At 44.4% G+C, this 12516-nt stretch overlaps 1 protein-coding gene across 1 annotated transcript in view; it reads left to right on the forward strand.

Annotated features, from left to right (window-relative positions):
- The first annotated feature begins 2573 nt into the window (after window positions 1–2573).
- GLE1 (GLE1 RNA export mediator) overlaps window positions 2574–12516 on the forward strand; it is a 31498-nt gene continuing 21555 nt past the window's right edge. Inside the window, 3 exon segments of the mRNA XM_025926801.2 lie at window positions 2574–2751; window positions 9002–9223; window positions 12363–12473. Coding sequence (XP_025782586.2) covers window positions 2653–2751; window positions 9002–9223; window positions 12363–12473 — 432 coding nt within the window. The 5' untranslated portion in view covers window positions 2574–2652.

A 12516-nucleotide genomic window follows, 5' to 3' on the forward strand; every position in this document is an offset into this window, starting at 1 on the left:
TGTAAGACTCCACTGGATGATTTCTTTTACCCACCCCATCCCTTTTCTAAAAATGATTACAGACAATGGTGCAGGAGAGCCAGTAAACAAGTACTTGGTACATGGGACACGAGGCTTCTCATTTCACTTTGGCCCAGGTCGGTTCTTTCTTCCCTGTGCACCTTCTTCACATAATCCTGTGACATGACTGGAGGAAACACACTTTGTAAGGCTTGGCTCAGTGTCTGCGGGGTAGGGGTGGAGGGGCACTTTAGGAGTGGATAGGATGGAGGGAGATAAGATGTGTATATATTACTATTTTGAAAATGATAGTTGGGCTTCTTTTTTTAAAGATCTTATTTACTTATTTTAAGGTTTTATTTTTAAGTAATCTCTACACCCAACGTGGGGCTCGAACTTACAACCCCAAGATCAAGAGCTGCATGCTTAACTACTGAGCCAGACAGGCGCCCCTGTTAGTTGGTTTCTGAATGATAAGATGATGGGCTATTTCTGTGCTCTTCCCATTTCCCTATATTTAAAAGAAAGAACAACATATTCTTTAGAGAGGTGAACAAATGGGGTGCTGTGCTGAATCCCAACCTTTCTGTTTTAGCTGGTATTTGCCATCCGGGCAATGGCAGTCTTGTTCTGTCTACTCTAACTCAAGGACAAAACTCCAGAGACTTCCCCTATGTCCACAAAGGCAACGGGCCCCACATAGGCATCCAGCTTCCGGAAACCTCCTTCCCCCTTAAATTCTGGGGACATTTGTAGTTTCCAGCTTTTCATTTTGCCAAGGGAGATCACTGCAAAAACAAGCATCAGCTACCACTGCCACAAAAACCAAGCCTGTTTTCACAGCCTTCATGATCAACGGACTTGAACTTACAGCATATGAAAGAGCTTCCCAAGGTGCACTTGGGTGGCTCAGTCAGTTGAACGTCTGATTTGGGCTCAGGTCATGATCTTGAGATTTGTGGGTTCAAGCCCCACATCGAGCTGGCTGCTGTCAGCCTGTCAGGGCAGAGCCTGGTTCAGATCCTCTGTCCCCTCACTTTGCCCCTCCCCTGCTTGCTCTCTCCAAGAAAAAAAAAAAAAAAAAAAAGACCTTCCCCAGGAAAGGGAAGTTGGCAAACTTACACCAATGTGGTACATGTCTGTATAACTCATTTGTATTTTTGCCAAACCAATGAAAACCTCATGCAGGGCACTGCTATTTACCACACTAGTGGGAAACACCTCTGTTGGAGTCTATCGCTAGATTCTCAACAATGTTGTATTTTCCTTTGTAAAGCTTTTTTTGTTTTGTTTTTTGTTTTTTGTTTGTTTTTTAAGAGGGGCAGAGGGATAGAGAGAATCCCAAGCAGGCTCCACACCATGGAGCCAAACCCAAGGCTCAGTCCCACAACCCTGGGATCATGACCTGAGCCAAAATCAAGAGCCAGGTACTCAACCAACTGAGTTACACAGGCGCCCCATGTAAAGTAATTTATTGCAAACAGTACAGAGAGTTTGTAAAAAAAAAAAAAAAAAGATAATAAAAAATTTAAATGTTTATGTTATTTTCTACCTCAAACAGATCCGAAAATTCATCCTTTTAAGGTGTGTAATTCAGTCGTTTTCAGTATATTCACAAAGCTGTGCAGCCATAAACTTTATCCAGTTCTAGACCATTTTCATCAACACAAAATGAAGCCCATAGGCGTTAGTAGCCACCCCCCCTCCCGCCTCCGCACAGCCCCTGGGAGCAACAAAGTCTCCAAGGTTATGTTAACAAAAATGAAATCCAACAATACTGTGGCCAGTCCTTTCACTTAGAATAATGTTTTTCAAGATTTATCCATGTAGTAGCACGCTTTTGTATTCTTTTTTATGGCCAAATAATACTCCATTGTATGAATACACCCTATTTGATTTACTCACCAGTTGGTGGACATTTGTGTTTCTAACTTTTAGCTATTACCAGTAATGCTGCTAGGAACATTCTACGAATTTCTGTGTGGATGCACATTTCAATTTCTCTTGGTATATACATTCTTAGAAGTAGGATTGCTGGCGGGGGGGGGGGGGGGGGCCTGGGTGGCTCAGTCGGTTAAGCTGCCGACTTCGGCTCAGGTCACGATCTCGCGGTCCGTGAGTTCGAGCCCCGCGTCGGGCTCTGCGCTGACAGCCTGGAGCCTGTTTCAGATTCTGTGTCTCCCTCTCTCTCTGACCCTCCCCGGTTCATGCTCTGTCTCTCTCTGTCTCAAGAATAAATAAACGTTAAAAAAAAAAAAAAAAGAGGTAGGATTGCTGGGTCAGTGGTAAGGCTACCCTTTTGAGCAACTGCCGCGCTGCCCCATTTTAGAGCCCATCAGCAATGGTCCAGTTTCTCCACATCCTCATCAACACATACTGGGCTTTCTGCAATCCGCAGTCTCCAGCCTTCAGAAGCCCCGGTTCCCAGGTACAAGCAAGCGAGCCTCAGGGACCAACCCCTGCCGGCGCAAGCGCGCTGGCTACCAGGCCCGGCGCCGGAGGCGGGGCCATGCAGCCGTTAGGGGCGGGGGTTGCCCTGCGTGGCTGCGTGCGCGCCCCGGAAGCGGAATCGAGGGCCCGTTTCCGGGCGGCTGATTCGAGGACTTGTTTTGTCACAAGCGGAGCCTCTGAAGAGCTCCCTCAGGGCCGGCCATGCCGTCCGAGGGTCGCTGTTGGGAGACTCTGCAGGCGCTGCGCAGTTCCGACAAAGGTCGCCTCTGCTACCACCGCGACTGGCTGCTGCGGGGCGAGGTGAGGGGGGCCCCGGAGTGGGCGGTGCCCTTCCGTCTGCTCGAGGTGGTACCCTGCTGTTCCCTAGCCCCTGGCTCGGCCGGCGCTGTGAACACGTGCGTTCTTTCTAACAACCCGCATTAGTTTCTCGACTCTACCCCGTCCTAGAGTTTCTGCCCTCTCCTGCCTATTCTAGCCTTTCAGCGAGCTCCCATAATTTCAGAGGTGCTCTTCTGTCTAAAGGCTTCGTTGCCACCCCCAGCCCCAGCTGTGCTGTCGTCGAGGCAACCCTTTCAGGGTCAGTTGATTTACCTCCCGTCTCTTGTGCTGCGAGGTCCAGAGTTAGCGGTGAACGATTAATAGGGCCCAACCTGCTGAAAGGACCAAAATCTTAGATTGAAGTTGGGCGGACTTGGAAAGTTGAGTGGGGGCGTGGTCGCTCTCGAGGATTTTCAAAGCCATGTACTTGACCACAGGAATGTAGGGGTGTAGACGGATTAAGGCATAGACAGTACCCGAGTTGCTGGTAATTAGCTACAGATAGGATGCTGTCTTGTCTCTTTAGACTTACGTGGGAAACCATTCTAAAAGCGTTTCCCTATCTTTTATATCTCTGACAATTTTAGGGAATACAGACCATACGTACAGACATGGGTCTGGCTGGTGTAGACTCACGTTTTGCATTTCTGGCAGGAATGCCTGAGAAATGTTGCTGTGCTGTGTCAGTCATATCGGGAAGCGCGCATATACTGCAAACTCTCCCAGCACTGGCGATGCTGACCTTGATCACCTGCTCGCATTGTTATCTGCCAGATAGCTGCACTTAAAATTCATGGATTTTCCTTTTGAGGTTGATGAGTGTCTTGTGGGGAGGTAATCCAAGATTGCATCGAGGTTTCCTTGTCAAACCTCCGTCGTTGGCATTCGCTTTTTCTGCCTGAATCAGTCACTCTCGTGAGGTACTCGAATGGCATTTCCTGAATGTCAGCCACTCCTTCTATGTTTGCCAGTTGGCATTCTCCTGTAAGGAAGAGCTTTCTTTTCTCCCCTGTTTAATTAATTGGTTGTATCGCGGCGTACTCATGGGTCACTGTTTTGTGAGTTGTAACCCATTACTTGTAAGCTGGTGTGTGAGTGTTTCCATTCTGTGGGAAGTGCGACTTCAGGATAAACTCTGAGAGTTGAGGTCGTTGGGTCGAAGCCAAACATAGATGTCTCCCCACCCCCCACAACGGATGCATCAAATTGCCTTCCAGTCAGCAATGCATGATCTTGCCTTTTTGCCCGCGGCCTCATCAACAGAATTGTATGATTATACTTTTAATTTTTGCTTGTCTAATAGGTAAGAATGAGATCTCGGTATGGTCTTGCAATGCCTTTCTCTTCTTATTGAGATCGAACATTTTTTTTTTCATATATTCAAGAGCCAATTTTATAGCATTCTATTTTTTTTAATTTGTTTTTTTTATTTATTTTTTATTTTTTTTTAACACTTATTTATTTTTGAGACAGAGAGAGACAGAGCATGAACGGGGGAGGGTCAGAGAGAGGGAGACACAGAATCTGAAACAGGCTCCAGGCTCTGAGCGGTTAGCACAGAGCCCGACGCGGGGCTCGAACCCACGGACCGTGAGATCATGACCTGAGCCGAAGTCAGCCGCTTAACTGACTGAGCCACCCAGGCACCCCTTTTAATTTGTTTTTAACGTTTATTTATTTTTGAGACAGAGAGAGACAGAGCATGAATGGGGGAGGGTCAGAGAGAGAGGGAGACACAGAATCCGAAACAGGCTCCAGGCTCTGAGCGGTCAGCACAGAGCCCGACGCAGGGCTTGAACTCACGGACCGTGAGATCATGACCTGAGCCGAAGTCAGCCGCTTAACTGACTGAGCCACCCAGGCACCCCTTTTAATTTGTTTTTAAAGTTTATTTATTTTTGAGACAGAGAGAGACAGAGCATGAATGGGGGAGGGTCAGAGAGAGAGGGAGACACAGAATCCGAAACAGGCTCCAGGCTCTGAGCGGTCAGCACAGAGCCCGACGCAGGGCTTGAACTCACGGACCGCGAGATCATGACCTGAGCTGAAGTCGGACACTTAACCGACTGAGCCACCCAGGCGCCCCAATATAGCATTCTATTTTTTAAGTAGGCTTCCAGTGTGGGGCTGGAACTCACGACCCCATTGTCAAGAGTTGCACACTCTACCAACTGAGCCAGCCAGGTGCCCCTCGAGCCAGTTTTATATATTTGTGAATTGACAGTTTATGTCTTTCGCTATTGGTATTTTTTTCTTTTCTTTTTCTTTTACTTTTTTTTAAATGTTTATTTTTGAGAGAGAGTGCGCGCGTGTGCATGCACACAAATGGGGGAGGGGCAGAAAGAGAGGAAGACCCAGAATCCGAAGCAGGCTCCAGGCTCCGAGCTGTCAGTGCAGAGCCTGACGTGGAGCTTGAGCCCCCAAACCTCGAGATCATGACCTGAGCTGAAGTTGGACGCTTAACCCACTGAGCCACCCAGGTGCCACGCTATTTATATTTTTCTTTTGGGTTTTTTTTCCCCCCTGATTTTACAAGTTCTTTATGTATTAAGGATAACCGTAGCCCTTTATCTGTGACATGTATTGCATATATTTTTTCTAGTTTGTCAGTTGGAATTTTTTCTGTTTATGTTTTTTTTTTCTTTTAATTTGTATTTTAAGTAGGCTCCACGCCCAGTGTGGGGCTTGAACTCATGAGTCTTGAGATCAAGAGTCGCATGCTGTACTGACTGAGCCAGCCAGGCACCCCTGTTTATGGTGTTTTGGGTATGTGTGGTTTTATTTTTTACATTTGAATCTTTGGCCCTGGAATGTATTTTGGTGTAAGGAATGAGAAAAAAAAAAGGTGTGGCTCAACAGTATTTCTGTTATGTCTTGAAAATGAGCTTCATTACTTTATAAAATGTGCATATAACCTGTTTGCTTCTGTGTCCAGATTCTTCTCCACGGGTTGAATATCTGTTTATTGCACGTGGGATGTGTACCTACAATCTAGATCAGTCTTTCTCAACCGCAGCATTACGGATATTTGGGGCTAGGCCAGATAACTTCTGTGTTATGAGGGGCTGTGTTGTAGGATGTCTTGCATTGTAGGATGCTTAACAGCATTCCTGGCCTCCGCCCACTAGATGCCAATAGCACCCTCCCAGTTGTGACAACAAAAAATGTTTCCGGACATTGCTAGCTATCCCCTGGGGGATAAAATTGATCCTGCTGTAAAACCACTGACCTAGGTAAAATAAATAACTTGCAGTTTCTGAGTAGTTATTATGTGCCAGGTATTGTTCTCAGCCCTTTATAGCTGCCATTCATTTAATCCTTCCCAAATCTTTTGAGGTGGATCCTTTATGATTCCATTTTAGAAGTAACTTGCCCATAGTTGTACAGGTGAGTGGAATGCAGGGATGGAATTCAGATTAAGAAAGGCAGGTTCCAAACTCAGTCCTCTTGGTCACTATCATACCGTGTCTCCATGTTTCCTGGTAATATCTTCCTGACATGGAGTAAACTTTGCCAGAATGGCTGTATATTTTAACTGTAGTTAAATGGCATAAGCTGCTCTGGTTTAAAGTGCTATATGCCGGGGCCAGCTGGCTGGCTCAGTCTGTTGGCTCTGTCCAACTTCGGGTCGGGTCATGATCTCACGGTCCGAGAGTTCGGGCTCTGCATTGGGCCCACTCCTGTCAGCACGGAGCCTGCTTTAGATCCTCTGTCCCCCTCTCTCTCTGTGCCTCCTGCCTCGTGCTGTATGCCAGATATACAGAGATAATGATTAACTGGTAGAGTTGAGGGATGCTTGGGTGGCTCAGTCGGTTGGGCCTCCCGACTCTTGGTTTCGGCTCAGGTCATGGTCTCAGTGATCTCATGGTTCAAGATTGAGCCCCAAACTCTGCGTTGGGATCCCTGACAGGCTTTGCACTGGCAGCATGGAGCCTGCTTAGGATTTTCTCTCCTTCTTTCTCTGCCCCATCCCCACTCGTGCTTGCTCTCTCTCTAAATAAATAAATAAATAAATAAACATAAATCATTAAAAAAAAAAAACACCACACACAACTGGTAAGAATGTCTAGAACTTGTTTTATAGTGTTTCTATTTTAAATCTCATTTGCTTTAAGCCATTGGCTTTTACATCAGTGACCCCTTTTCTATGCCTATTTTTATATACTATATTCAATTTAAAAATTGGGGCGCCTGGGTGGCGCAGTCGGTTAAGCGTCCGACTTCAGCCAGGTCACGATCTCGCGGTCCGGGAGTTCGAGCCCCGCGTCAGGCTCTGGGCTGATGGCTCGGAGCCTGGAGCCTGTTTCCGATTCTGTGTCTCCCTCTCTCTCTGCCCCTCCCCCGTTCATGCTCTGTCTCTCTCTGTCCCAAAAATAAATAAAAAACGTTGAAAAAAAAAAAAAAATTAAAAAAATTAAAAAAAAAAAAAATTATAACATGTTCATTTAAAAATGAAATCTAGAGGGACAAGTGGGTGGCTCAGTTGATTAAGTGTCTGACTCGATCTCAGCTCAGGTCTTGATCTCAAGGTCATGAGTTCAAGCCCTGTGTTGGGTTCCACATTGGGCGTGACAAACAAACCAACAAATAAATAAATAAAATTGAATCTAGAAAATTAGAACAAGGAGAAATATGTCTCTCATTACCTAAGCACAACCTCTAGAATATTTCCTTAATGTCTAATAGTGTATTAGCATTTGTTTTTATTTTTATATAATTGTAGATATTTATTTATACCCTTTTTTTTTTTTTTCCACTTAAAATTGAATCTCAGGGGAAGGGGAAATGGAGGATCATGAAAAGACACAAACTTTTGCTTACAAGTACTGGAGATGTAATGTACAATGTAGTTATAGCTCACACTGCTGTGATATACAGGAAGTTAAGAGTAAATCCTAAGAGGGGCGCCTGGGTGGCTCAGTCGGTTAAGCGTGCGACTTCAGCTCAGGTCACGATCTCACGGTCCGTGAGTTCAAGCCCCGCGTCAGGCTCTGGGCTGATGGCTCAGAGCCTGGAGCCTGCTTCTGATTCTGTGTCTCCCTCTCTCTCTGCCCCTCCCCATTCATGCTCTGTCTCTCTCTGTCTCAAAAATAAATAAACGTTAAAAAAAATTAAAAAAAAAAAAAAGTAAATCCTAAGAGTTCTCATCACAAGGAGAAAGTTTTTTTTACCTTTTTTCTTCTTTCTTTCTATTGTATCTATAGTAGAAGATGGATGTTAGCTGAACCTGCTATAGTAATCATTTGAAATATATGTAAATCAACCGATCATACTGTCACTTTAAACTTACACAGTGATATATGTCAATTATTTTTCAATGACTGGAAAAAAATTGAATCTTAAGTATGGTGTTAAATAGGATTCAGAATCTGTACTTTAAATTTTTTTTAAGTTATTATTATTATTTTTTTAATTTATTTGAGAGAGAGAGAGAGCACACACAAGCAGAGGAGGGGCAGAGAGAAGGAGAGCCAGAATCCCAAGCAGGCTCCACACCATCTGCACAGAGCCTGATGTGGGGCTCGAACCCATGAACCAAGAGATTATGACCTGAGCCGAGATCAAGAGTCAGATGCTTAACCAACTGTGCCACCCAAGCCCCCCCACAATCCATGCTTTTAAATGACCGGTATCCCACTGATTGTGTATACTGTAGTTTACTTCAAAATTCCTCGTGTCCTTTTCCATTCTGATGTTTTAAATTGCTTTCACATATGCTTTATTGACCATCTTTGTGCATCGTTCCTTTTTCTGTGGTTAGAGTTATTTAGTCTGATATTCTAAAAGGATAGGAGTCATGGGGCTCCTGCGTGGCTCAGTCCGTTAAGTGGCCGACTCTGGCTCAGGTCATGATCTCACAGTTCATGAGTTCGAGCCCCGTGTTGGGCTGTGTGCTGACAGCTCAGAGCCTGGAGCCTGCTTCGGATTCTGTGTCTCCTTCTCCCTCTGCTCCTTCCCCACTCGTGCTCTGTCTCTTTCTCTCTTGCTCAAAAATAAATAACTTAAAAAAAAAAAAGGGATAGGAGTTGGTCATTATGAAGAAACTACTTTCTCTTCATCTCTAATTGTTAGTACAGTTAGTTTGGGTCTTTGTATGTGTGTATGTATGTATGTATGTATTTAGGCCTTAGAGTTTTCAGTGAGGCAGGTAGTGGATTATAAGGACAAAATTATTTTTGATTGCTTAGATCAGTTACATGCAAGTTGGGCCTCACCCTCTTCTTTTCTCTAGGATGTTTTGGAAGAATGTAGGTCTGTTCCCAAGCTCTCTTCCTACTCCGGATGGGTGGTAGACCATGTCTTACCCCACATGCAAGAGAATCAACCATCCTCTGAGACTTCAGAATCCTCCAGATCCACTTCAGACCTTGAACAACCTTCCTGTGTTCCCAAATCTCCCGTCAGAACCCCTGCCTTCTCACCAGTTTCCTCAGCAACACCAGATGGAGCCGAGGTAAGGTTTGTGATTAGCTTAAGATCGGAGGCAGTGGTGGCTGAAAAGTTGAAGTATTTAAGAGGCCCCTGACTGGCTCATGTCGGGGAGCATGCGATTCTTGCTCTCTGAGTCATGAGTTCGGGCCCCACATTGGGTGCAGAAATTACTCAAAAATAAAAATCTTGGGGCACCTGGGTGACTCAGTTTGTTAAGCGTCTAACTCTTGATTTCAGCCGAGATCATGATCTCAGGGTTGTGAGGTTGAGCCCCACGTTGGGTTCTGCACTGACAGCATGGAGCCTGCTTGAGATTCTTTCTCTCCCCCTCTCTCTGCCCCTCCCCTGCACACATGCACACACTCTCTCTCAAAATAAATTTAAAAAATTAAAAAACTTAAAAATAAATAAAAATCTTAAAAATAAAAAAAGTAGGGGCGCCTGGGTGGCTCAGTTGGTTGAGCGGCCGACTTCGGCTCAGGTCATGATCTCACGGTCCGTGAGTTCGAGCCCCGTGTCGGGCTCTGTGCCGACAGCTCAGAGCTTGGAGCCTGTTTCGGATTCTGTGTCTCCCTCTCTCTGACCCTCCCCTGTTCATGCTTTGTCTCTCCCTGTCTCAAAATAAATAAAATGTTAAATAAATAAATAAATAAATAAATAAATAAATAAATAAATAAATAAAAATAAAAATTAAAAAAAGTTGAAGTGTTTAAGATTGTCATACGACAGTGACCTTACTCTGGGGAAAATAATGGTGGCTCCTTCTTGTAGCTATTTTAAATTTGCCATTTACTACGCCACAGCGTTCCCTTTATGAAGAGGGGGGAGAGAGATTCCCTTCTATTCTTAGTACCAGTGATAGTAATGAATTTCCTCAGCAATTGGATTGTTTTTTTCTCACGAATATTGCATGCATTTAACTCATGAGGTCTCCCTTTTTGGTTGGCTGTTGGAGGCTTACAGTAAAGTTTAGACCTGCTGTCTAGATGTACCTTATCATTAGTTCTTTAAAAAAAAAAAAAAAAAAAAAAAAAAAATTGTGATTTGTGGAAAAAAAAATGCATTTTTACTCTTTTTTACTCTGTTTTGTCCCTGCCTTTGCTTGTTTCTCTTCCTTAAAAGCAGTTAAATTGTTACTGGTGGAGTTCCGTTCTTTCTCTTTTTTGGGGCATGGGGAGTAATCCTTCCAGAAGTAGTTCATCTGCATACAAATATAAAGGAACACACTGTATGATTCCATCCATTTAACATTCATGAAATAAGAGTGTTCTAGAGAACACATTAGGGGTATGGAGGTAGGTGTGGCATAGGACGCCTGTGGTGACAGGGCGGTTCCGTATCGTGATTATGATGGCAGTTTTACTCCACTCTATGCATGAGATAAACTTGCATGGAACGATACACATATACAAATAAATTCCTGTACAACTGGCGAAATCTGAAGAAGTTCTGTGGCTTGTACCAACATCAGTTTACTGTTCTTGATATTTTACTGTATTTATGGCTGTTACTGTTGGGGGGGGGACTGAGTGAAGAGTGCATCAGCCTCTCTGTACCAATTTTCACAACTTCTGTGAATTAGAATTATTTTAATTATTTTTTTATAGAGTTAAAAAACACTTTTTTTTTTTTAATTTCTATGAGTGCTTCTCAGTTCCAGTCATGCCAGTGCTGTGACATGTCCACAGGCAGTCATCTTTCCCTCCCCAGGGCTCAGTCTCCATCTGTAAACCTGGTACTGGGCCAAATTGCTGATGTCCTCTCCAGAGAGAGAATTCCATCATTCTTGAGGTGTTTGTTTGTTTTGTGTTTTTAATTTTTTTTTTTTTTAATTTTTTTTTTCAACGTTTTTTATTTATTTTTGGGACAGAGAGAGACAGAGCATGAACGGGGGAGGGGCAGAGAGAGAGGGAGACACAGAATCGGAAACAGGCTCCAGGCTCTGAGCCATCAGCCCAGAGCCTGACGCGGGGCTCAAACTCACGGACCGTGAAATCGTGACCTGGCTGAAGTCAGACGCTTAACCGACTGCGCCACCCAGGCGCCCCTTGTGTTTTTAATTTTTTAATGTTTGTTTATTTTTGAGAGAGAGAGAGAGACAGAGCATGAGTGGGGGAGGGGCAGAGCAAGGGAGACACAGAATCCGAAGCAGGCTCCAGGCTCCAAGCCTTAAGCGCAGAGCCAGACCTGGAGCTCGAACTCACGAACCATGAGATCATGACCTGAGCTTAGGTCAGACGTTTAACCAACTGAGCCACCCAGGTACCCCTCATTCTTGAGGTTTAAATAAACTTTTAGATGGCTTTATATAATGAATTATTGTGTCATTTAGGAATTTTCGGGGGTTTGAGAGAAACCCAGTTCAAACTAGCTTAAGCAAAACGGAAGAGAAAAAGGAATTAATTAGCTCACATGACTAGTAAGTCTGTGAATGCATATAGAATCGGTTAGATCCAGGCAATATACTTTCTGCTTCTCTCTATTTTACGTTATTTTTGACTTGATCCAACGACCCACCTACGGGGCTTTGCCTGTCCCCTCAATTCTGCTTAACTCTTCTTGGTTCCATCCTTCTTATAGACTCCATGTGGCAAGATGGCCATTAGTGACTGTAGACACACATCTTCTTAGATTAGCATCCTCAGAGGTAGAAAGCCTTCCCAGATAACTCCATCAGAAAAGTTCAGAGATGGAGTCTGGCCTAGCTTGGCACAGGGGGATGGAGTACTTTGAGCGGTAGGCTGATCACATGATTACCCCTTGAAGGAGGGTGGAACAATTGGGGATGTGGGTTGGGATGGCTCCATTCAAACCACCCCAGCACACATTGACTCTTACCAGAAGAATGGGGAACAATTTGCCGGGCAGATCAAAACAAGCAAGCCAAAAAACAAAGCAAACTAAAACTGTGCAGAGAAATAACCCATCTATTGGTTTGTATATTATTATATAAATGTAATTTATATTATTATTCCCTTTACAACGGAAAACAATGAGAACAAGATCAATATCATGACAAGCACACTGGTTCTAACCTAAATTGTTCTGTTGTTGTTCTTCTGGGTGGTTGTTCATAGGTAGGGATGTGGTTTTCATGTAGAAGGGGTAGCATCAACTTTACCATCTTAAATGCTTAATTTTTCCATTTTCTGTCTGTATAGGACAAACATGAGTCCCAGCATGCAGAACCTATGGCACTTCAGTCCTCCCGGGGGATCAAAGTGGAAGGTTGCATCCGGATGTATGAGCTGGTGCACAGAATGAGAGGAAGAGTAAGTGTCCCATGAAGTAGGGTAGGCTTGACCCACGGCAGCC

Source organism: Puma concolor, chromosome D4 (assembly GCF_028749965.1).
Source record: "Puma concolor isolate L17-30 chromosome D4, mPumCon1.1.hap2, whole genome shotgun sequence".
Taxonomy (NCBI): domain Eukaryota; kingdom Metazoa; phylum Chordata; class Mammalia; order Carnivora; family Felidae; genus Puma; species Puma concolor.